We start from the raw sequence: 25,929 nt of genomic DNA on the forward strand, positions 1-25,929 counted from the left end.
AAATACCATTTATTATCTGTAAGCACTTGAATGAACTTTATTGTCTCTGTTAAAAAGAAACTAATCACTTATCAACGTAAGTCACGATATTTCGCAACCACCTTATCACGATTATTTTCGCAGCCTTGGAACTGGTCGGACCGAATTATCGCTCATTCGTAACGGTCATGACTTGCACTTTCTACACTATGGGCCTCTGTATGTTAGCAGGTGTCACTTATTTGATACGCGACTGGCGAACACTTGCCGTAACTACGAGTGCGTCCTTCCTGATTTACTTTTTCTACTGGTGGTGAGCGAATAATCAACATGAAGAATTACTTTACTCGTTGAAAAATACGATAATAACGTAACGGAATGCTATGACGTATCATACCGCCACTTTAGTATATTTATATAATATCCTGTCCTTGAATGGTGATCGTTAGCTGGTCAATTTCAGTAATTGGTTTATAATTATGAACTAATCACGGTAAGAGAAGTCGTCAAAGTATTTTTTCAAGTGTTTTTATTCCTCTCGTGCGTGCATCATAAATCTTGTTTATGCGCAAAAGGTCGGAGATCATTTCAGGTTCTTGCCGGAGTCACCGCGGTGGTTGTTGGCGAAAGGCCGCCTAGGCGAAGCTAACGACATCCTCGAGACTTTAGCCCGGGTAAATGGGAAAAAACTTCCGGCGTCGTTCACACAGAAGCTCCGTCAGCGTATGACGATGTCGAGGTCGAAAAGCGAGGAGGAGAGATTACGAGCCGGTCCCGGTGTTCTCTCGCTATTTAAAACGCCTAATATGCGCCTCAAGACGTGCCTTATTACTTTAAACTGGTAAATTATGGGACATGGAGGAGTGTATATATCGATTTTGTGAATGTTTAGCTGAATACGCGACAGCTTCGCGCACGCCAACGTCAGTTTCTTTATACACTGAAAGAAAAAAAGTGCTGCATTCAGGCAAACGTTTGTTAAGGAGTATTTATTTTACTTAGATTACGAACAAATATTACTTGAATGTGACACAATAAAAAAAATGCTATATTCAAGTGATATTTATTTAATCTAAAGGGCCATTCCACAATTACGTAATTTTTAAACATACAATATCAAATTAATTACTTTATTTTATAATTTTGACCAGAAAAAGTTTAATATTTTTAAAAAAGAGAATATTAAAAAATTAACATTTTGATTATTAACAAAAAACCATGTCAAAACTTTTATCAAATGTAACCAAATGTGTCACGAATGCAAACAAAGTAGCTAACCACGCGTATCTATATTTACAAGCTGTGTTATCTAATGTAATGTTCTATGGCCTTTACTTCCCCTCCCCCCTCTATCATCACAGGACCGTCTGTGCAAGTTAATAGACTCTCCTTCTCCTTTCGTGGTGTAACATAATTCTTGAATGGCCTCTAAAAGTAAAATAATTGCTTTAATACTCCTTAACAAATATTCACTTGAATGTAGCACTTTCTTTCTTTCAATGAATCTCTTACCTATTTTCGCTTATGTCTTCTCATCTTTCGTTTATCTTCACGACTTGCTTATTCATAGTTATTGTCGATCAGTGAACGTCGAGTGTTTCCGTTGTTTATTTATCCACCGACCTACATCGACCCGAGTATAATTTTCGGGCTGGCAGCTTATATCTGTCATGCATCTGTCTGCATCTGCAATTATAATCATGTTATTCGATCGGATTGAGTTCCAGATAAAAGAGACGGTTGATTCGGGACTGCAGTAGATTCTGACGATAAAATTGGTTACGATAAAATCGAGCGATAATTTCTAATGAAACGTCAAGTTTACGCAATGCCCGACGCGACGATGCATCTTGTTTCTATTGCGATTAGGTTCGCCAACAACATGGTGTACGTCGGTCTTTCCTATTACGGGCCGGCTCTGGGGAATGAGGAACATCTGAGCTTCCTGTTCTCTTCCCTCGCCGAGATTCCCAGTTACATGGCGTGTTGGGTTGTAATGGATCGATGGGGCCGCCGGTGGCCGCTTTGCTTGTGCATGGTGGTGGCTGGAGTGTCGTGCATTGCCACGGTGCTGCTTTCGTCCGGTACGCACCATTAGTCAATTAGTTAATGACTCGGTTAATTAGCGATAGTGGAGCGCGATATAATTAGTTAGTTGTATAATGTATCGACATTGCAACTCTCCGGTAAAAACAGGAGAGCTACTTTCTTACGCTACGATTCTAGATAAAATTCGAAAAGAAAACTCGTAAAAATATTTAGGATCGGAACTGTAATTCTATACGTATTGTAAAACGTGCGGTCACTAGCATTAAATATCTCTACGATTTTTCATAAATTTTATAGCTAGCATAGATCCCGTGAGTCAGCAGAGATTGAAATTAATTGAAATCAATCGTCAATTAAATGACCTCTAATTGAATTCGTTGAGATCAGTTGTCAATTAATTTTGTTAAATTACATTTTTGTTCAAAGTAATTATTCAATCGAAAACAATTTAATTGATATTTTGGCATCCCTGATTCGTAAGTTACGATTTATTCATAAATTTGCTTAGAATTTGCTTAGCATTAATGTTGATAACAGTTGTCAAATAAAAGAAATTACACGCACAGTTAGCGGACTGTTAGTGAGTATTGTTCGATCTTTCGTAATTCAAGATGCTGTGCTGGAGACGCTGATATTGTTCCTCATATCGAAGTCGGCGATATCAGCGTCATTTCTAATTATCTATCCGTTCGCCGGGGAACTTTATCCTACTCAATTGCGCGGAGTTGCCATTGGCTTCTCCGCGTACATCAGTGGCCTCGGACTCATCATTATACCCTTCGTGACATACCTCGTAAGTCTGAATTAACATCCGAATTCTACCGAAACAGTCTATTCTATTATTTATTTTTCTTCATGATGAAAGCGTTTCGTTGCTAAAAGTTAATTATTGTCCCCGGTTTTCAGGGAAAAGAGAATCTTGTCTTGCCTCTAGTCATTTTAGGCGCGATCTCGATAATTGGAGGCTTGTCTGGACTGCGGTTACCAGAAACATTGCATCACCGTTTGCCGCAGACGGTGGAGGAAGGTGAATTGTTTGGCAAAGACTGGACGTGCGCGGATTGCATCCGTTGTATTCCCATAAAGTACGCATTAGTAAAAATCACGTACGAAAGAGATTGTTGTTATTTTGAGAAATGATTTCTCTCCGTTTATCTTCCTTAAAAAGATAAAATCAACAAATATTTTCAGCAAAGATGTAAATTTGTGAATAACTTAATTATTCACAGATATATACAGAGTGTCCCATTTTAATGGAAACAGTGGAAAACGGGGAAATTTATTCACCTCTAAAGTCTACAACTTTTGTCTGAACCATTTTTTTGTCAATTGCTTCGTTTTCAAGATATTCCACTGTTTCCGTTAAAATGGGACACGCTATAATCAATCAAGCAATCATGAAAATCGTTACTCGGCTTAATTATTGCAACGCGTAACATTGATCGTGTTGTTTTCTTCCGTGAATAGTTTTTTACCTCATTAGAATTTATAATTTTTAGACCTTCGTCGATTACGACATCTTATGAGGATTTATCAGCACGAGAAAACGTTGAGATGTATGAAATGCCTGAAGTGCCGCTTGCTTCGTCCATTTTAGAGGAACAACAACGACCAAATACGGCGAGCGTTCGCCGTTTGGTTCGTCAATCCAGCGTAATGGACACGCAACGCGATTCCGACGGGACCATGAAGATGACATATTGGTTTTAATTTGAATCGCATTGAATCACTTTACGTTTCAACAAAAATCAAGTCGAATGTATTTTCTCCGTTTTATCTTAAATAGTTGAAATATTTTTTTATTGTTGATTGTTGATTCCATTCCATTTCTTCGCGTAAAAGAAATTCAAGAAACAGTTGAGGAGTTGAGAAATTTCCATATATCATATTTAGTTTTTAATTTCATTGTATCTCTAACGATGTATTTATATATACATGTACATAAGTAAAAAAATAATTCTACTAAATAAATTCTATTTTAATAAGAAAAGAAATAGTGAGAAGATATATCAGTTTATTCGTGTTATGTGATATCCGTATATCGCTTTATTCAATAAAACTTCGTTATCCTCGGTAACAAGCATATTAACGAGATCTGCTGAAACCTGGAGGGATTTACGGCACTGCAGCGTGAGAAATAAATTTCCAATGTTAGTCGGAATTATAGAATTACATATCAAAGATGAAAAAATTCCCACGCGATCGAATGCGCCCGCTCTCTCTCTCTCTCTCTCTCTCTTTGTCTTCCTTACGGTGAAATTTAGCCGAAAGGTTAAACGAATGAAAACGAACTGCAGGAGCAGGCCGGATCGTGTCCACGATGCAATTTATTCGTTTCCTGTATACAAAACACGAGAGGGTAGCGGAGAAGAATGAGAGAGTGAAGAATTTCAGCCTGGAGTGCCTTTTTTTCCGTTTTCCTTTGTGCAAGATCCGGGATCAATCTGTGTTGCGCGCGTTTCTCTCGCGTTATCCCCTCGTAGAGAAGAGAGACCCTTCTGATCCCCCTCCCTCGGCTCACAGACGGGTGGTCCTGTTGTAGCAGCTATAAGCAGGAGAATCTCTGTACGATTTGCGACGTGGGTCAACTCGGCGAGTGTTTTCTCGCGTACGACTTACCTCTCTAGAATTCGCCGCTTCAGCTCGGGCGGATAGGACACGTATATGTAGTGGTCGGGCATGTCCTCGCTCGACAAGGGCAGATTCTCATCCCCGTGCTCGCCCTTCCGTCTTTCCAGCCTTCCCTCGCCGTGCAGACTCGGATCATGTAACGGCGAGGTACTCGAGCGATCCGTGCTGCCGTTGTAATCCACACTGCCGGTACCGTCCGGCCGATCTTCGTCCGCCGTTCTGTTACGAGAGCGAGATTCAAAGAAAGATCGCGCGAGTCAACCCAACTCCGGTATCTCTTTCATACAGCGTGCGATATGCGGAACGTGTGTGCTGCGATAATGATGCTAATAATAATGATAATGCGAATAATTACGCGGAAAATGGCAACGGTGAGCCGGTAAACGCCGATAAAAGTGAGTAAGCCCGAAGATCGAGAGATTGCTATCTAATCGTTCGCTTAGTATCTTTTTTCAGATAAGAATGTACATTAAAATAATGTATATTAGATAACGTGACGTTACGCACGGAGGTTGCTTCAAAGCGACCTATGTAGTCAATATGTTATGTAAGATATTGACTATCTATGGTCAGATTTTTTCATACTCCTCACACACACACACACACACGCACACGGTCCTCTCTGTACACGTGCGTTGATTAACGATGCACGTCGCCCAGCTTATCGTGCCGGTGACTTTTTCCGCGTGATTTTGCGCGCAATTCGTGATTTTTGCTCGATCGCCGTTCGGCAGAACAATTTTCGCTGTCCTCATGAGGAAAGGGCGAGGGGGATAATTAATTCGGCATGACGTACTTGAAGCAGACCCAAATGACGTAATAACACGCATAGATTGACGAGAACAGCATCACTATAAATACGGTCAGCAGGTACCAGGGCGTGTGACGCTGCTGTCTCTTCGTGTCCTCCCAGTATTTGTCGCAGCTGAGGTACCAGCAGATCGCACGATTCAGCTCGCCTGTTCGGAGGAAAGAACAACCGATAAAAGGTGGGAGGGGGGGGGGAGCGGGGGAGGTGTCATCTGCCGCGCCACGAGCGCGATTAATCGCGGAGCGTGTCGCGCCTTACCTTCGATTTCCTGAAAGTCCCGCACGGAGAGATTGGCGAGCAGTCCGGCGATGCAATCGCGCACGAGTATCTGTCGACAACAACAAGCGCGATGAATGCGACTCGGGACTGTATGTTTGCGAACAGGGGCGTATTCGCAAACGCGCGTCTCGCGGTGTTAAACGCTCGCCGCGATTTGCACCACCGATCGCACACGGTAAGAGATTTCGAGGGATCTCGCGTGACAGCCGAGAGATGTCAAGGAGAGTCGGTAAGCTGAAGTTTCAAGGGGCTCGTACAGCCGTGACGGTTATTCGAATAGAAAGTACATGGCCTTGCGAAAGCACACGGCGGGTGTATACATACTCGTAATGCATCTGCAGTATAAAACGCGGTAAAGTGCTGTAGAATACGGATATACCGGCTCGTTACGTGATCCCTGACATGATAGCGCTGCATATTTCGACGAATAATCTAGGCGGATCGTTCAGGAACAGGATTGCGTTGTGACTTTGTCACGTCAATCCGGAGTGATTCCCATATAAGAACGTTTCTTGGGAGCCCGGTCCGATTTCCCAAAGTAACGGATGGATTCTAGCTAGGAAGTTTCGTTGGAAATTAAAACTGTAATCTCGTTTGTCAACCTGCTAATTTGATATTCTGACGACAGTCGCGCGCAGCAACGTGCAGCCGGCAATCAGCGTCGCGGAAAAGAAGCTTCGTTCCGTGTATGGGGTAAGAATAGGACTCCCAATTAGTCTCGTAACGGGGAAACCTATTCTGGGACAACTTTGAATATTCCAATCTACGCTGTGCACACGGGAAAATCTGGGGGAATTTCTACGTGAGCGACTAACTTCGCATTGGGTCTTCAGTTTCTGCAGCTCCTCCGGCTTGCAGTTGGACTTGAGTTTCCTCAGATGCAGCCCCCTGCGCCTCTGCTTCTTGTCGACGGCGGGCAACGCCGCCTCCACCAGGTTCTCCTCCTCGTCCTCGGCGTCCTCGTCGTCCTCGTCCTCGTCCTCCTCGCCGTCGCAGGCGCTGCTCTTGTTGTCCGGTCCGGCGACCTCGTTGTGATACGACGACCTCGCTAATCTGTGATTGTGCATCTCGCCGTCGCCGTGGTCATCACGGCGGCAGTAACGCTGCAGATTCGTCATCGCGCCACCGCCAGCGATGGCGCAGGACTTATCCGCGGGATACATCCTGGCGAGGCCACGCGACTCGCACGGCACGACGGAAGTGCTGCGCTGCTGGTGGTGTTGCTGCCGCTGCTGCCGTTGCTGCTGCTCGGTGTTCTCACGCCAGACCTGAATGTCGGTGCTCAGGTGGCCGCTGTCGTCGTCCACCGAGTTCTCAAAGTCACGGGTGCCCAGCACGTCGCAGCGCATGATGTCGCAGTAGTCCGCCAGGCACACTGCGTCCTCCGCCTTCGTAAGAAAGGGAGATGGCGGCATGGAAAAAGTCAATCTTAAATCAATGATTGATATTCTTACGAAATATCGTAATCTTCTTAAAAGTTTTTAAGAAGACCTTTACTTGATTTCATCGAATTTGATCGAATTTTATTGACGTAAGTACATAGAGAAAAGATTATAGTAAAAATTACTACAGAGCTTGTAACGTTGGAATATACCGGGAATATTATCGAAATTACTATGTGTGTTGTAATCTTTAATAATAAGTATCATGTGTACGGATCATTAAAGATCACAACACACATAGTAATTTCGACGATAATATTCCAGGCATTTCAAACTTTTGTAGCAATTCTTTACTACAATATTTACTCCATGTATTAGTTTTATATTCAATTCAAAACTAAAAATCTTCTAAGAATGCTAAAATATTCTTATTTATGTATAAGAATACCTAACATTGATTTAAGATTTTTTTTTTCTGTGAGAAAAAGCTCATTTGCGTCACGATCATTTAGGCAGCTTCTGGCGCTTCTGGAAATTTTTCTTTTTATCAATTGCTTACCGTATTTACGTTACTTTTGTGTCTGTTATCGAAATGGGCGTCCAGATGTCTCTCCGCGTAAAAGGACTTGCCGCAGAGGCCGCAGGTCCATTGCGACGGCCTGTGCTGGTGCTTCGCTTTTTGTTGGGGTCGAAAAATGTCTCGACTTTCGTGAAATGGGCATTCCAACGGCAACTCTACCTGATACTTCTTCAGTATTGGCATCCATCTCTGAAATCCCGATGAAGATGTTGCCTAGCTGTCTCTCTTTTGTGTTTCTCGGGCTTCGTTGGTTTAATGAGTCGTCGAATGAAATCATTGAAATTCTCCTTCGTTCTACAATCTTCGCGAGTAAAAATCGAAGAGATCGTATGCGTTTACATTGTATTTATTTCCAAGCGAAACCACGATTTCCAATCCCTGGGAGATCGGATTCCCGAATGATTAAAGCCTCAGCGAATAATCGTCTCACCGGTGAGTTGCAATCGATCCGTTCATTTTTGCTCACCTTGTGAACTATCCTCCTCACTACAGACGCTCGATCGCGAGGGCATGATATCTTAAAGACGCTGGGACCCGGCCATGGAATCACAGATAAGAGCAGCACTGCTAAAACCTGAAGATATGCATTATCAATATTTATCTGGGCATACTTTTCCAAAATTCTTTCAGAATAAGATAAATAACCTTTTCAGCTAGAACGTCGTGATACATCGATCGTCTCTTGTGTCAAAGTTAAACAAACGGTTTGCCAAGAGAAACAAAATAAAAGAATAAAACTCCTCGTGAAATTCACGTGGAAGAATGTTTGATTCGATACACGCACTTAACAATTTCTTTCTGTTATATATAATACCGACATAATATCGAGTTCCTTTACGCGAGAAAGGCATGTCTTAATTGGGGCCGTATTATGGCCTACCTAATGACCGGGCGTAAATGGCAAACGTCAAAGTGACGCAGAACGGTTGTTATACCAACCTTAATACACCCCGTAACACTGTATACAACCGACAAGCGATGTTCTTTCTCGAGCACACATGCATAAGTAATGCAATCGATAGAAATGTCGCCACTCGCTCACGCACATTAATATTCCTTTTAACTATCTTTAATCACGGCACGATAACGCGCACTACTCCATCACGTTTTCCGCGAGACGCGTGATTCTTTCTCGCGCGACCAACGTGAAACTTCGTGCGAACTTCGAAGGGATCCGGAAGGCACATCGAGCGAATAAGACGCGAATACCGCTGCCACTGAAGGGTGTTAATTACCTCGAGGTGAAAGGGTTGGGTCTTCATTCATAGCCCAAATGCTCCGTGCGAGAGTGATTCGGCGCGACGATTACGAGCTTCGGGGGTGGCCCAGTCCGTTTTCTGAAAGCGATTGTTTCTGCGTGCGAGTCACCGTTAGTCGAGGGTGTACGTGGGTTGCAACGGGGGAGCACTGCAGGGTCCACGTCGACATGGCGTCACCCTCGGGCGCAGGTTTCAAGCGAATACAGGGGTGTCGCGTACAGTCCCGGCATTCGTCGTCTTTGGTGAGTTTGTTTAAACGCGTTTTCTTGACTGACGGTGGCCTCTTTTAAGAAAAAGGGAAAAATGACGAGTGGAAAATTTGTTGAGGTCGATGACCGAGTTCCGTTAAAATTTAATGTGATTTACCGCGATTGAGACTCGAAGGAATGTCCATTCGAATTTAGGGGAGAAAAATATCGAATTTGCACTCGAGTTATTTTCAAAATAGACCATTTCTCGCGACTTTTAGCGACTATTTGTGACAGCTTTGCAAACGGTGCTGTTTCTGCAAATACAAGAGATTGTTTACAAATCAAATAAAATCAGTCAAGTAAAGCGTTAAGATTTTTAACTGGTGTGCAAATATGTATTTTTTTTTAATCGCTATCATTTTGTTGCTATTAAATACGTAATTTGTCAAGTTTTGTATAAGAAATTAGTACGGGAAATGCACTTGTACAATTTTGTATCGTGTAATCCAAAAAATTCCAATAGATTTTATCCGTTGTTATCGAACGACCTCATGAGACGTCCCTGCCTTGGCAAGCGTCATCGGCGTCGGCGTCAGCGTCGATGAAGATGCGCCGACGCATTGGCGCTTCAGCCAACATGAATTGACTCTAACGCGCAGGAACTGCGAAACTGGCGGCCTTACGAACGAAGAACGCGATGTTGCGCGCAATAAAATTCGCGATGATTCTCGAATATAATATGACCTGATCTTTCATCCGGTTGGAAATTGAATAATTGAATAATCACTGTCACATATATATCAATAATCTCATAATATTTCAAAATGAATCGCTGACTGCATTGTGTTTTCTATCAATCACGGCAGATACAATAGTATTTCCTGCTTTCGTTCTGCTTGGAGAGCATCGCTAGGTAGCAAGAGGATGGACACATCTCGTGTTTACGAAGATAATTTCCTATTATAGAGATTTAAATATCGTTGAGTTTAACATATACTCTTTAACGAATAATGCAAGAGCAGTTAACGCGATGGAGGAAAAATTTAAAAGGAAACATTCAAAGTAAATTTCAAAACATAAATTTAACGCATCGCATACTTTGATATCATGTTTATACATTCGCTTAAGAACACTCGATGTTTACTTTGACTTTTTCCTTGTTATGTTTTGCAACATAAAGTAACAAGATAAGGTAAATACGGTAATCGATGCTCAATTGTAAATGGCTGATCAAAGTATAAAATACTAATAATAAGTTTGACGTTATTAACCTTATTTAAAAGTTTTTGCGACGTTCGATGAAAAGGAAATGAGCTGTCTGGCGGGAAATCAGAACATATCTGGCAAAATGTCAAAGGTTATTGGCTATAATGCAAAATAATGAAATGAGCAGATACATTAAAGTCTTAGTTCTAATTTCAAATTGCTACTACGTATATGATTACGTAAGCATTCGCGATACTGCGGAAAATCGACATCAGAATATGCATATATAAAATATACGTTAGATTACTACACTACACTATAAGTACTATAAATACAAAAACACTATAAATACAATATTGCAAAATGAAAAATTATTGCTACACTAACTCAAGGATCACTATATCTTTAATATTGTTATATAATGTATATGTATCATGAAAAACGACAAATAATTGATTTTAAGACTCTTTTGGCAATAAATACCGTTCACTACGTACCACAATAATAAATATGTTTTTAATATTTCAGGAAAGTTGTGTCGTACGACGTTGAAATTTAGTTTCGTGCAATTTTTTACGTCACATTTATTAAAATAAAAATTTTCATTTTCATATTCTTTTGGTGCAAAAATTATCGGAGGAACTACTTGACTTGTTTTAAATCAGACTTTAAAGCGCATTTTGAACAGACTTTAGTCGAATCTGCTATGTTAGTCTTCAGAGAGAATGCATTACGTACATACTACTCGGGTTCTTGTTTTTCCTAGATCAATGTGTTTATTACGAATTCAGCCAACTTCATTGAACCCAATCAACGATATTGACTCTAGTATAAGATCACTGTACCACACAAATCACTCGATGTGATGTCTGTTACTTCTCATGTAATCACAATTCTTATGGTAATTTTCAGAACGATGAAGACCAATGGTAGCATTTACCGCGGTAAATTTTCGTCAAAGTCCCGTAACGTCCGCGGAACTCGGAGTAAAAAAAGAAAATCGGTTACATGCTGAAACATATCGTACGTAAAATTCCTTCCAAATTTAGAATTCCTTCGAAAATTTTGTTTGTCGAAAAGATGCCAAATCAATTCTTTCTAAACTGAGGTTCTGAAGTTATTAAGATTCCATTTAACCTATTGTTCAATATCAAAGTTCAGATCTTATCTTTCTAGTACAACTTCAACAGAAAATATTTTTTAACTGCACTCACACCGAACGCTTTTCTGCACATGTTTATCGATAGATTAGATATAAACACACAGATACATTAGACGGGAATGACAGTGTTGAATGCAGACTGGACTTTCGACTTTCGTCACCTAACAGGCACCAGGCCAGTAGTGCGCGTAGCTGAACTATTTGTTAAAGAGATGGTAATATCCGAGCTTCGATCACACGACTTCTGGCCATACGGAATAACGAAACGTTACATAAAAATAGAAATATACGTTAAATACAATCAGAGATCTTCTGAAATTTATTTTCACATTAGTTCATCAGTTGAACGCGACGAATCTCGCGTCTAGCTGGCGTTTTATTTCCGTCATCTCAGCTTGTCAACTTGCTGTCCTGGTAAGGCTTTTCTAGCATGACAAACTCCACATGGTGGGGAGCCAGACGATATCTGCAGTGAGCTAGAAGTTAAGCGCTTTGCTGAAGAAGCTCTCAGTCCGTCATTGAAAACGGCACGGTGGACATCGGTGTCGCTATCGAACAGCGATCCGCCTCATTTCTCGCGGGATCGCATCGAAATTACGACCGAGATCGCGTGAGAAAGTGAGAACAGTGCTGCGGCGCACCAACGCGTTTTCTGAGTGTGGCTGATGTCTTGCCAGACGAGGCGATACCGAAAATGAAATAGTGCTGTAACGAGAACTATCCGGGAAACTATCGTGAATCTGCACTTTGAAAGAGGAAGAGAGAAAGAAGGACGGACGGAAGAAAACGGTAAAGCCAATCGCAGGTTTGGATTCTGTTTACCTGCGCCAAGATGTTTCCCACGCGGAAACACTCGCAAAGCTGTCAGCCTTAGCGCGTTGAGATGCTAAGTCAGTATCGTCCAAGATTTCGGGGACTAACTTAGTCTGAAGAACGTTCGAAAGCCGAAATAGAAATCTTTGAATTTGCGTTCGTCCTTTTCGTAAACTTCGTTGGTGAATTTGTTGAAACAATCGCGCAAATCGTAAATTGGCGTTCTCAGTGTTAAGTAAGTAAATGCGGAAAGGTCGATGAACTGGAATTTGGAGTATCTATATTTAGGTCGAAACGCGCACGAGTACGAGGATGTAAGTGTGTAGGCAATTCGACAAATCAGTGTAGCAGATGCGCGTGTGCACGAGAAATCATTCGGATTTGAAGAAAATGTTAATATTTTATGTACATAACATGTATATAACAATTGTTGTGTATATATATGCATGTATATATTACTATATGTACTGTACGTATATATAGATCTATATATACTGTACGTATATAGAGACATTCAATTCGTTATTTCTATGATAATAGAAGATATTTACTTGTATATAAACATATATACAGCTATATTTATATAGCTGTACTGAAATGTGCACGTTTCGCAGCCTTTTGTGTTACTTCGGTTCTTCAGCAGTTCTTAAAGTAATACTTAGGAAGGATAATTGTTTGACTAATAAGTTTTAAGCGACTAGAGGAAATTGTATTGCGCATTGAGTATTACGTAAGAGCGTTTTAAGCAATTAGAGAAAACTGCACAGCGCATTGTATTCTCGTTTGCTAAGTAACGAATTCGTGATAAGAACAATGCAACGTTAAACGTTTGTTTTACCTTGACGTAGGAAACGTGTTGAAAGATAAACAGACGACGTTAAATTAGTATATTCACCTTGTTGACGTGTTACTTTTTAACGTATTTATTTTGTTAAAGTGAAATTTTATATAAAACATCAAGTGATTCGTTTTAACACAAAACTTTCATCGCATGAATATAAGATATATAATCGTATGTATAAGTGTAAATACAACAGTAATAAATAATGAAATGGACGTTCGTTAAACATCACAGTGACACGACCTTTCCTGATAATATATTTATCAAAAAAGCCGCGCGATAGCAGTCGTTGTAATTTATACGATATCGCTCTTCGATTCACGAAGATACGTGAGTGTAAAAATAAAAGAAGGACCCCTTCGAATTCTTCCTTTGGTGAAAGCGGGACAGTATATGAATGCACATACATGCCAGCGTATACACGCAATGCTCATATACTCCTCGTTCCGAATGGAACCGTACAGATTATACTGTACTGCGTTAGCGATGTTTGCCGATATCTAAATTATTAAACAACGTCGAGGGGAATAACAATAAGCAAAAAGTTAATGCGATATTATGCATCTTAATTATTCAAGACACGCTGAATAACCGTGCCGTTTCCAACGTCGATTTGCCGCTACGGTTGTCGCAAGCGACACTCGATAATTCGAGCTAAATGATTTAATTTAAATAATTAGAGCTGTCGACGGATATCTTTAATGCAATAATGGAATATAGTCACGAGTTATCTGTGACATTCAAACGACACCCCATTTTGTATGTGATCGTTAATTTAATGATTGATTAGTGATAAGCCTTCTCTCTTGAAGCATTGGTATCTATCGATTACTCGTTCCGGAAGGTGACGTGAAGAAATGCGTTCAGAAGTGAAATCATCGAAAACCGGCGTTCGTCATTTTCATAATCGATATTTCCGGGGACCGCATCGTTGTTTGTCACGCCGATATGAAACAAGTGCCGCGTAATGCATGCGTTTTCAGAGAAAAAAAAAACATCTCAAACCTTGGACGAATCTGACCATTACAAAATCTTTCTTTTATCTTCCTTCCGTTGTGATTCATTTATATGATTAATCACATTTATTTAAATCCGTGCCGTGCGTAAAATCCAATTAGATTTCACGGATTTCGCATGTCACGTTGAAGAGCACGTCATTCGAGGCGATTGAAATAAAAGTAGTAAGCGAGATTCTAGAACAACTTTTTGCGCGCCATTTTTTTGTTTCGCCAAGGTTCACGTTGCGAAAAAATCATCTGTGGATAATCGCACATTCACGTACGAGTAATGTATCTTTATGTATTCAATCATACTCGTTCCGCTTTCAATGAAGAAGACAATTGTTATCGCTTGGTTACCCGAGTCTGGGCTATTTATGTCGTGAGTGATAACGCGATGAAATACTTGGCAAAAACTACATGTTAAACTACTACTGCAAAAAAATCATTACACGCGCTGAAACGGATATTCACTCGGCACAATCATAACAAACTGTGTCTGATATCTTGATAACATTCTGTACTTTGAATTGTTTATTCTTAATTCACGTTGAACTCCAATTAATTTCGACGCATCGATTGCGTGAATATACTTGCCGCCTCTGAATAAGTCAGTCTGAATATATAATAGCTTGTAATCGGCCTACTTCTCAATTAATATTAAGCGTTGTAGGGTGCATACCCTTGACATCGATGCCTGTATCATATACGAAAATTAAGTCGATTTCAGAACGGCAGCGAATGAAGTTCATCGGATACGGGCGGAAAATGACGGTAAATTCGCAAAACGAGCTCATTGTCGTGGATTATCGCGATGACTGCGATAACGAGAACAGCCAACGATTTTCTAACGCGTGTCACGTTTCAATCGCGACATCTGTTTCATATATCATACACGTAATTTCTTTGTTAAATATCATAGACTAACATTAGATATTATATGATATACTGTAAATGCAACACTCTTTGCCATTCTTCATTAGAAGCGTTTTCGTGATTCGTATGTCAAAGAAGTCAACTGTTTGACTATGCATTATGCTTAGTTCATTGACACTCATTTCAACGGTCGCTACTTGAAACTTTTTTCACTTGTGATAAGTCAGATTTGAATTTAAAATTAGATTTTTTTCAATCAATCCGTACGATACATGACATGCATTAAGATAAAAGTATCATGTCTGGACGTGCACCTAATCACGAACATTCTTATTGCTTTGGTCTTTAACATGAATGTCTAATCCTCAATTTTTGATTTAAAAAGATTTATATGTATTCAATAGATGTATGTATATTCTATGAAAGTTTGAATATTTGTATTTAAATATCAAAACAACAAGAAATTCAGAATTAAGTGCCACATTGGCACTTTTATATTACATTTGCAACGACGATTTAACGAAAAAACCGGCAAACGCGTGAGTTTACCGGAAGCCGGAATATTAATATGTTCTATTAATAGGTTCTTTTACTGACAACATCGGTAGGTTAAATGTTAAAATTCAAATTTGAATATCTCTTTCGAAATAAGTTTTCTATGAAAACTGATGATTTATATAACGACTGTTGATACAGGTAGAAAATGAAAATGATCGATTTTACTCATTATCTCTCATAATCTCTTATTTGGTACGGCTATAAACCTGTTCGTAATTTTCCGTTACGACAAAAAGGAAAAGAAAAATGTTAAAAGAATTTTGATCAACAGCATTTAGTATTTAACACATGACGACTCGGTTTTTCGATTTCGCTGTTGCAGTATATATTTTCGATTGTTTTCAAGGTTAATTTTATTTACTATAACAAACAGGAACATCTGTAATATAACATATCTGAATATCTTTCCTGTCACGTAATATTATATAATATTAAGATAAAATGACCATTGAACATTTGGTAATATGAGTTTAAATAATATGAATAAATAAATAAAAATAATATAAAAGTTCATCAATTCAAAAACGTGACGGAAAGTTGTTGAGAAATGGAAAAATGGAAATGAAAAACGTTTTAAATATTCAAAAGTTGTTATTTTTAAATATTTAAAGGTTGCTATCAAGCACTTGACTTATGTCGATGTACGAGATTTTATGTTCATTTATGTCAGGCATAAAAAAATATTATATATAAAAGAAAAAAGATAAAAGAAAATTATTTCGTGCAAACAGACGAATTCTGTTAAAGAATACAATGCCTGATGATAATGTTTATTTTATACGCACGACGTTTTATATTATTTAGAAAATTCATGTTATCTCATTCATAAACTCAGTCAAGCCTGTAGGCGACGCAATATTGTAAAAAACCAAAATTACAAATGAAATATATTCCGAGTAACTAGGATTAATACGTATATTCGTGTATATTATGGTGTTGATTTCCGTTAACTCTACAAAAATTTATCTAATTTACTGACAATTGGATCTTATTAAAATTTCTGTAAAAAGAAATATAATTAGAAGTGTAGACATATTTTTCGCCTCGTTCATTAACTTTCTATCGACCATGTGCTGATCAATTTTTTAATTTACTTTAGGTGTTTAATTGCTTAACTTAATGGAAAACGCGGTGATATAATGCCGCTCATCGCTAATTTTCACATTCACTCCACGTGTTAGCCGCACATGGCTGTTTAACATTTACCATCTATCGCAACTAAGTATTTGAAGATTACTATGTAGATTATTATGTAGAATTGTAAAAACGTATAAGTTACAATGCAAAAAGTAAAATAATTTCTGCTACTTCGCGACCTGTCTTTACATTCTATGATTTTTATCATTCATTTGTATATGTTAATTATCTATTTCTGCATTTGTAGGTTTCGATCGGTACTATTACGTGTTGACGAGTTAGTAGCGTCCAAACATGGCAACAAATATGTTTCATGGTATGAGGAAACTGGGCCGGGTTTTCTCGGATGCTGGGATAAGAGCGCTGAACCCTACGCTGAGGCGTGCATCGACCTTAGCGCAAAGCAAGGTTGTGGAGGGGCCAAACGGCGAAAGGATCATTCAGTCACCGTATGGTGACATTTCTCCCTTCTCCGAAATGCTAATCCACGAGTACGTTTGGAACAAAGCCGAGGACTATCCTAATAAAGTTGCTTTGGTAATCTCAATTATCTAATAGATCACTCGCGTACCTGCAATAGATAATATATTTACGCGAAGCGACTCTCCGATCAGTCGCAATTGTTTTGTGTACAAACGGATTACTGATTATAATTATCAGGTTGGTAAGAAAGTTGTGTCGTTTTTCTGTTCCAAATTGTTCCAATTGAAATGTACATTATTTCGTTGTTCTTTGTGCAATTTAGATAATTTTGGTATTAATCGAAAGCTAGTAGTTCCACGTTTTGATTTTTGATATTACAGGTATTTTTTAATCATTAAATTTTGAAAAATAGGAGTATATGATGGATAAAAAAAACTTCATTTTAGGCACTCTATGCTTTATGAGTTCCAACTTGGTCATAATGCGACGGAAGCTCATAAAAATTTGTGTTTCGTCTTTGGACCATCTAAAGTTAAAGTGCGTACGGTCTAAAGATGGTTTGAAAAATTCAGGTCAGATGACATGAAGCTTCAAGATGAACTTCGCACCGGAAGACCAAAGGAGCTTGATGACGACGTTCTGAGGGCTTTAATGGGTAATGAACCACTATTGACTACGAGGGAGATCGGGGATAAGTTAAGCGTTAGCCACATAACAATTGAAAACCACTTGAACAAGCTTGGCTTTGTCCACAAATAGTGTCGTTGGATTCCCCGTGAATTAAGCAAAAAAAATATGGCAGATCGAATTTCTATTGCTTCTTCTTTGCTTGCTCGACAACAATATGAACCATTCTTGAATCGCCTGGTTACTGGTGACGAAAAGTGGATTGTGTGTGACAACGTAGTGAGGAAAAGAGCCAAGGTAATGCCTGGCAGTTCGCCTCCCACCCTTACGAAGGCCAATTTGCACCAAAAAAAGCTAATGCTTTGCATTTGATGGGATTGTCGAGGTTCTATCCACTGGGAACTGTTGCAACCAGATCAAACTGTCACAGCAGACCTATATTGTAATCAGCTAATCTGACTGGATACAAAAATACGTGAACTTCGTGCAGCACTGTATAACCGAAAAGGTGTTGTCTTCCAACATGACAATGCCAGACCTCACGTGGCTTTAAGGACGAAGGAGAAGCTCCAGGCTCTTGGTTATGAAGTTTTATCACATCCACCATACTCACCTGACCTGGCACCATCTGACTACCACTTCTTCCTCTCGATGCAAAATTTTCTTAAAGGAAAAATATTTCGAAACTTCCAGGATGTTCAGAGGGCAGTGGTAGATTTCCTGGCTTCAAAGGATAGGATCTTTTATACATCCGGCATAAATGACTTTGTTGACAGATGGAGGAAGGTCATAGAAAACAGTGGTCAATATTTCATCTTCAACAGTGGTCATTAATTAATCTCACTTATGAGCTTAAATATAAGAAATTGAAATTTCTTCAAAAAAACGACATAACTTTCTTACCAATCTAATATTTGAGAAACTCAATTCCGCAAAATTAAGAGGAGGCACTTCGATACAGTCGATCATAGGACGATTGCAACAGTTCTTTTTACATGTTTCGGAACACACACAAAATTTGACAAAGCGAACCTAACGCCTTTCTTTTGTTTTTCTTTGTTGTTTTTATTTCAACGCGTCTGTGTAATATAATGTAAACAACGCAACTACAATAAATGTTCTAAGAACGTTGCTTGAATAATTTATATAATATGCAGAATTTTTAATACCGTTTTTATCATTCAGGAATGCGGTGTAAGTGGCAAAAAGTACACGTTCGCGCAAGCCAAAGATGCGTCATATTATATCGGCAGGAGTTTACATAACATCGGTCTGAAAAAGGGCGATGTGGTAGCACTGGTGACACCCAATCTGCCAGACGCAGTTTTAAGTTTCCTCGGGATTTTGTCAGGTGGATTCATCTGCACTACCATGAATCCACAATATATAGCCGGTAAATTATATTATAATATCCACTTCAGGCACTTCGAGATATTTTCTGATATTTCGATGAAATATCAGCGCGCGTCAATCATTATCGATGGGAGTGTCCGATAGATAAGGCAAAAATAATTATTAATTAGGCGTATCATTGGGCTGTGTGCATGAATGTAAATGAAAAATGGATATTTTTAGATGAAATTTCGAGACAACTACAGAAATCCGGCGTAAAAGCGATTATTACTTCAACCGCGATTGCATCTACGGTGCGCACTGCGGCAAACACTTGTCTTCCACCTCAAACGCCTTTCATTGTGATCGACGATCAAGTGGGCTCAATGCCAGAGGGTTCTATACCATTCAATGTTAGTATTGAAACAAGATATTCGCCAATAAATAATAAATAATTAACCCCCCTACTCAGGGAAAAAAATTTCTTTGGATTTGATACGTGTTTCTTTGATTTGGATTTATATTAATTAATATAAACGATAAAATTTAATATCAAATATCATTTTGTTCAAATGAAAATATTGTTGTTTCATTAGAGTAAACTATGTTACTTGATAAAAAAAAAAAGTATTATTTTGAGGAAATAATATTCGGTTTTCAATAAAAAAAATTAATTTCATTACATATTAAAAAATATTGTCCTACTGAAACATAGAAGTTCTTTAATATTTTTGTAACATAGTGTTACTTCTTTCAAATAATTTATTGCTTGTGAAAACCATTGTAACGTTAGAATGAAAATATAAGCAAGAAATATGTTATTTGTGAGGTAACGATATTTATTGTTTGAAAAACTAAAGAATACTGTTGAATCAAACACTCGTTTATTTGCTCAATTCCAAAAGACAAAATTTGTTTCAATTAAAGAAATTTTATTAAATCCAAAGACATATTTTTCTCTGTATATTAAGGAAAATGACCAAGTAAAGTGTAATTGCCGAAATGTAACGTAACCTAAAGACCAAGTGATCAACTAATGATATATATTATACATAAGCAAAATTTTTCAGGATCTCATAACACGGGGCAAGTCATTGCCAAATATAAAATCGGACGCCTTAATGGACGATGTGGCAATTTTGCCATTTTCAAGTGGCACTACTGGATTGCCGAAAGGTGTCATGTTAACACATAGAAACTTGGTGTCTAATATGGATATGGTCGAAGAAGCTTTAAGAAAGGACAATTTATTCCATCCTACTACAGGTATTTTGATATCACCTAAAGTCATCAATATTTTCGTTTAATTTCTTATCATTTCATCTCTTGCTTTCTTATTTATTTTTTCAGACACATATCAAGAGGTGGTACCCGCGGTATTGCCGTTTTTCCATATTTACGGATTAAATGCCATGATGCTGCCGCGTCTTAGTAAAGGCAACAAACTAGTTACAATTCCAAAATTTGTACCGGACACGTATCTAAACATACTAGAAAAAAGCAAGGTAAATAAATTTTGCGTGCGAGTAACTTTGATTTTTAAATGTCGAGGAGCTACTAAAAGAGAGCACGAAAGCCATTTGGACAGAAATCAAATAAATGGATCCTAACGCATTTTCGCAGCGTCAAAATATTCACCGGACCAAAATGGATTAATGCGAAGTAGAAAAGAAAATAATTTTTAATTTCGTTTGTGATAAAAATCGTGATTTTTGGAACTTTGTTGAGACAACAAGCTGAGAAAGCTCTTTAACATGTCAAGTTCACGATAACGGTGCATATATTTTTCAGGCGACTCTGCTCTATTGCGTGCCACCGATAATACTGTTCTTGACGGCTTCCCCCCTCGCAAAGAAGCAACACTTGAAGTATATTCATAGTATTTTCAGCGGCGCCGCGCCGCTCGCCCAGTCGGACGTCGACAGATTTTACGAGAAGTTCAAGTTCAGTCCTGACAACTTGAAATTCGGTCAAGGTGAGTGATCCTGAAATCGACGCAAAATTCACAACGCAAGCTAGTAGCGAGACGTTTATCGAGTTTTGCAGATATCGAGTGTCGGAATTGCGTTTCGGCGTACGCAAGCTTTGCAGGCCTGGATATATTTTTTTTACCCAGCAGGGGTTGAAACGTCAGAGTGTCGATGAGGAGAGGGGGTAGGAGGTGAGGGCGAATTTTGCATTTGTGGGCTTCACGAGCGGACAGGGTGTACGTTCAATTTTTAACGAGGACCCACGAGTCGGTCGCGCTTCTGATATCAAACCCGGTGAATCGAGGACGGTGTCGTATTGAATTTTACTCGTATTTCAATTGATATTGCGTACTGATGTGCGCCTGAATTCGCACAAAATTTAGCGAATTCATAGCATTAATTCGGAAAAAAAAGTCGGTATTAAGCGTTAGGATCCATTTATTTGATTTCCGTTCAAATGGTTTTCGTGCGAACACGAACGCGCAATTTTTATTGAGTGAAATTGTTTCCATAGCAAAAATGACACGGTGCAAATTTTGACATTTTTGTCATATATGTAAAATATGAAATTGGATTCTCTTTGCCTTGTCGTTGAACTTTACCGTTATACTAATTCTTGCAATTATATCGACTATCCCGATTTTTATGAAATTCTAAGTATTTTATTGAATAATAAAAATGCTTATAAAACTCTCGCCCCACATAATTCTTCAAGGTTATGGATTAACGGAGTCTTCGCCAGTGGCTTTCACCGAAAGTACATCAAAGAAATTCTCGAGCATTGGAAGAAATGTGGCGAGTTGCGAAGCACGTATAGTTGATGTAACTACTAAACAGGATGTCAACGGTCCTGGTAAAACCGGCGAATTATGGATCAGAGGACCTCACATTATGAAAGGATATTTGAATGACGAAACTGCCACGAAGGAAACTTTAACTGAGGATAAATGGCTGAAGACTGGCGACATCGCTTACTACGACAAAGAATACGATTTTTATATTACGGACAGGTTGAAGGAGCTTATTAAAGTTAAGGGATTCCAGGTAAGAATTTGTTGAAACAAAAAGGTAAAAAGAAAAGTCAATGTGGTGTATAAGTGTTCAGTAATTGTTTTTTTCTTTGACATGAACGATCTATAAAACATTCTGACACTATTGTCAATACCATGTGAATTACACGAATTAATTGTTAATTCGTGTCGCGATAATTATTCCATATTTAGGACCGTTGATGAAAAATCATCTTATATTTTCACAACTAATAAAATTATTTAAAAACGTCTTTCATCATTCAGCATCTAGCGAAATTCTTCTTTACTTTCGATTGTTACATAGTCAAACATCGACGCGGTAGGGTCATTTTTTGTATTTTTCTACGGTTTGGTTATACACAACGCACTGCCGCGAGTTTCAAGTTTGGAAATTTCGTAGTTTCGACGACAACTTATTTCTTTCGTCGGCATTTAAAAGCCCATTCATCCCGTTTGCTCAATTTGAGAATATTTTCACTTGGTTCAAGGTACCACCGGCGGAACTGGAAGCGTTGCTGCGATCGCACCCGGACGTGGAGGAGGCGGCAGTGATTGGTATTCCGCACGAGAGATACGGCGAGGTACCGAAAGCGTTCGTAGTGCTGAACAAGGATAAGAAACCCACCGAGGACGACATTAAGAACTTCGTGAAAGGAAAGGTCTCCGACTACAAGGAACTCGAAGGTATAACTCGATTTTGCCAACTGCCACGGTGACGCGGAATTTCTAATTGTCTGGCGACATTTAATTACCAAACTGATAAGACCTTGCGGCCTCCAGAGCCGTGGTTGTTCGAATATCCGGATAAGCATCGCGAGTGTCGGGGGGGGGAAAGCATTAATTGCTACGTAAGTCGATCGAGTTAGATCTCTAAGGATTCAGGGGCTCAGAAAAACCAGGCAATTAGAAAGCTAGAACAAAGGACCGGAGGATCTTACGTACGTCTTTTTTTCTTTCAGGCGGAGTCATGTTCGTTACGGATATTCCGAAGAACCCGAGTGGGAAGATTTTACGATCGCATTTGAAGAGGGAATACGCGAAGTCTTAACGCTGCCTGAGTGGCATTTAACGAAATTTAATATATTTTAATGAACAGGACAAAAGGATAACTGGATGTATATCATGCAAACAAAGAAAAGTGTGAAAGATTAAAGTGATATTATTTTATATATCTTACATATTTCATACATATTTTATATGTATTTCATACATATTTTATATGAGCATTATAGTACAGGTACCTAATGTACAGGATGTCCGATAATTATCTCGAGATTCGTGGTGTGCAGGTAGAGTGGATTAAACTTAACGGGAAAATCATGTACCACTTTGCAAAAATCACAAATTTCTACCTGCGTACCACGTGGATCCTGAGATAATTATCGAACACTCTGTATATATAGAATATGTATATCTTGCATATATATAATATTTTGCCCAATGGAGCTGTAAATAACGCAAAGTGTATATAAAAATGAATATAAGATATATCATTTTAAAGACTTTCACAAGCTATTTCTTCGAAAACTATAGCAGAGGCAATGACAAATTTGGCTTGTGGTATTTTAAGATTCATTTTTAACTCTTACCTCGTCATTTTTTCATATCTTTATATAATTAAAAGAATTGAGGAAGAATATATTTTAATACCTTTATAAGAACATAGAATCATTACAAGACACAACCTATATGAAAGAATTATATACTTGTTAGAAAATTCCGGAGGAAACTTTATTAAGGATAAATATGTACGAACTAGAAGACGTCTTCTCCGGAAAAGAAGCAATTTTTACCTTTATATTTTTAAAAATAATGTTTAGTTCCAAAAATGTGTTTGAAATAGCTGGATTTATTGCTCAACCTTATGTAGGAAAAATATTACATTTTGATGGGACGATTATATTTTTCATATTTCTTTATTAGTTACAATTTTTAATTTAATAATCTTTGTTGTTATTATTATTATTATTATTGCGTCGGACGTACATATGTGTGTCGGCTCAGTCTTTTTAAAACTATTGTATCTTAATATATTTGCGACCAGCGTCACACATGTGTACACGATGCAAGGATCTCTCATAAAAGACTAACGTCACACATGTATGAAGAGAAATTTGTTATATCCATGTTATCGGCCTAAGTCTGTTATACAAAATTATATAAGAAAAAAAAATACATCTGTGGGGAGAGTTCTTCACATAAATTTTGTTATAAAATACATTAATTTTATATTTGGCATACACATGCTGCCGATCTTTTAAATAAAATGTTTAATATATCTATATAGATTGTTTTTTTATCCATTTATGTTATCGGAAACAAATAAAAATGTCACTTGCGGTGGTAAATATATTATTCGCGAGTGTTGAGCAAATTGTGAAGAGAAAACACGCATTAAATTATGCTTGATATGTAAATTCCAGGAGCCAATGATAGCTGAAAGTACAGCACGAGTTAAGAAGCGCCACTCTTGGCTCTCGTAATCACTCGGAGCTTACGAGGGGATGCAAAAGTTTCGTCGTTGTCGAAAAGGGAGAGAAGAAGGGTGCGAAGAAACTGCATTTTCCTTTCGGGATAAATGGAGGCGAGTAAGGCGCGCTCTTCCGCGATTCAGATGACTGGACCGGAAAAAATAGGACGCGAGGAAAACGCTTTTTTCTCGCGGCAAAGCGCAGCTTCCGCGGTTGAATCGGATGCTCGCGCATTCGGGATTTATGCACGGCGGTTGGTCGGGAGAGTCTCTCGCGATGAAGCTCGCAAATGGAGAAGGGCTGCGAGACTCTTGCATTGTTTCGTTCGCGCGGAGATGGGTTCACCGGGCGCGGGAAGATGCTGTTCCATCTTATAAAGACAGGCGGCCGAGTTCAGCGGCAGAGATGAGAAACAAGAACCGATACCTGTCTTGCGATTGAAGTTGCCGAGCCAATTTAGGATTCAGCGTGCGGGACAAACTCTGAATCGACAATTAATATTCGAGAATCCAGAATGAGAACTGACTCAGTCCAGAACTTGCAAGGCTTATTGAAATTTAAGGCCACATCTGAAGATGATCTTCATAAATTACGGATCTTCCTCATTCTAGCTCGAGACTCCCGATTAATATAACTTTCCTTTTCTATTTAATCGCATTCGCTATTTATCTGCCACATTGTGAATTGATTTCACAATTGGTAACTGTCCTACTTCACAGTCCAATCAGCAATTTCTTCTCTAAATTAATTAAAATCATCGTCAACTTTAATGACATCGTCTCGATGGCGCTTGTTATTGTGCCGTTCCGTACGGAATACGAGAATGAATAAGGTCGGGACGGAGAAAGCGTGAAAGAAATTCACCGCTGATACTGGCAAATTTTGAAGTGTGTCTCGCGCGTGCGCTGTATCATTATGACAGGAATAATGCGCCGGGCTAAAAAGGTGCGAATGCAGTTGCCTCCGCCGGTATAAAAGGCGAACCAACTTTTATCTCTTCCGAGTCGTTGCTCTGACAGCGAGACATCTCGAAGAAGAGGGGAAAAAAAGGGACGCGTCCTTGCCTTTTATTTCAACCGCTTTGTCCCACGGCGGAGAGCTTTTCGTAAATTAGCTTTTATAGACGACCTGATTCCTGGAATCGCGTATTATGCCCTCATCACACAAGGATTCTGACCTCTCGGCGCAGTTTCGCTCGATTTACCGCGTTTACGCCGGTTCGCCAGTAAAGCGTCCGATGCTGTTAAATAGTTTCTTTAACGAACTTAAAATTGTTAATGAACTTGTTGATAAAATTGTTTTTTCCCTTCGTCATATATGAAT

The 25,929-nt window shown here is 38.9% G+C and overlaps 3 protein-coding genes across 9 annotated transcripts in view; 2 read left to right on the forward strand and 1 right to left on the reverse strand.

The window, feature by feature from the left end:
- The first annotated feature begins 59 nt into the window (after positions 1–59).
- LOC106750435 (organic cation transporter protein) lies at positions 60–3,963 on the forward strand. Its single transcript, XM_014630782.1, has 6 exons — positions 60–292; positions 572–820; positions 1,849–2,063; positions 2,640–2,821; positions 2,935–3,113; positions 3,528–3,963. Exons 1-6 carry the CDS (start codon positions 168–170, stop codon positions 3,736–3,738), a joined length of 1,161 nt encoding a protein of 386 aa, XP_014486268.1. The 5' UTR covers positions 60–167; the 3' UTR covers positions 3,739–3,963.
- Positions 3,964–4,337: 374 nt separating this feature from the next.
- LOC106750434 overlaps positions 4,338–25,929 on the reverse strand; it is a 63,202-nt gene continuing 41,610 nt past the window's right edge. Inside the window, exons 1-8 of one of the 4 annotated variants that reach the window (XM_014630780.1) lie at positions 8,947–9,203; positions 8,178–8,285; positions 7,691–7,900; positions 6,565–7,137; positions 5,729–5,798; positions 5,456–5,618; positions 4,648–4,878; positions 4,338–4,591 (exon numbers count right to left, since the gene is read on the reverse strand). In XM_014630780.1, coding sequence (XP_014486266.1) covers positions 4,546–4,591; positions 4,648–4,878; positions 5,456–5,618; positions 5,729–5,798; positions 6,565–7,137; positions 7,691–7,900; positions 8,178–8,285; positions 8,947–8,973 — 1,428 coding nt within the window. In that variant the 5' untranslated portion in view covers positions 8,974–9,203 and the 3' untranslated portion in view covers positions 4,338–4,545. Of the gene's footprint in view, positions 4,592–4,647; positions 4,879–5,455; positions 5,619–5,728; positions 5,799–6,564; positions 7,138–7,690; positions 7,901–8,177; positions 8,286–8,946; positions 9,204–25,929 lie in introns of those variants that run through there. The other 3 variants (XM_014630781.1, XM_014630777.1, XM_014630779.1) reach the window with 3 other exon arrangements.
- Positions 12,016–24,050, forward strand: LOC106750432 (probable 4-coumarate--CoA ligase 3). 4 transcript variants are annotated; one of them, XM_014630774.1, is made up of 10 exons: positions 12,016–12,334; positions 17,000–17,289; positions 18,988–19,195; positions 19,378–19,547; positions 20,205–20,400; positions 20,485–20,639; positions 20,926–21,109; positions 21,820–22,148; positions 22,624–22,819; positions 23,095–24,050. In XM_014630774.1, exons 2-10 carry the CDS (start codon positions 17,047–17,049, stop codon positions 23,181–23,183), a joined length of 1,770 nt encoding a protein of 589 aa, XP_014486260.1. In that variant the 5' UTR covers positions 12,016–12,334; positions 17,000–17,046; the 3' UTR covers positions 23,184–24,050. The 4 variants fall into 4 exon arrangements, with proteins under 4 accessions (XP_014486260.1, XP_014486259.1, XP_014486261.1 ...); XM_014630773.1 differs by having other exon boundaries at positions 12,016–12,318; XM_014630775.1 differs by lacking the exon at positions 12,016–12,334 and adding an exon at positions 12,342–12,577.

This window comes from Dinoponera quadriceps, unplaced genomic scaffold (assembly GCF_001313825.1).
Source record: "Dinoponera quadriceps isolate SergipeBrazil2010 unplaced genomic scaffold, ASM131382v1 scaffold5784, whole genome shotgun sequence".
Taxonomy (NCBI): Eukaryota; Metazoa; Arthropoda; class Insecta; order Hymenoptera; family Formicidae; genus Dinoponera; species Dinoponera quadriceps.

Excerpts from the sequence above, each read along its gene's own strand:
- LOC106750435 (XM_014630782.1), top strand. The coding sequence starts at position 168 with ATGACTTGCACTTTCTACACTATGGGCCTCTGTATGTTAGCAGGTGTC. Across the intron at positions 293-571 it reads ATTTACTTTTTCTACTGGTG|GTTCTTGCCGGAGTCACCGC; the intron begins GTGAGCGAATAA and ends AGATCATTTCAG. Across the intron at positions 2,064-2,639 it reads CACGGTGCTGCTTTCGTCCG|ATGCTGTGCTGGAGACGCTG; the intron begins GTACGCACCATT and ends TCGTAATTCAAG.
- LOC106750432 (XM_014630774.1), top strand. The coding sequence starts at position 17,047 with ATGGCAACAAATATGTTTCATGGTATGAGGAAACTGGGCCGGGTTTTC. Across the intron at positions 20,401-20,484 it reads TTTATTCCATCCTACTACAG|ACACATATCAAGAGGTGGTA; the intron begins GTATTTTGATAT and ends TTATTTTTTCAG. Across the intron at positions 22,820-23,094 it reads CGACTACAAGGAACTCGAAG|GCGGAGTCATGTTCGTTACG; the intron begins GTATAACTCGAT and ends TTTTTCTTTCAG.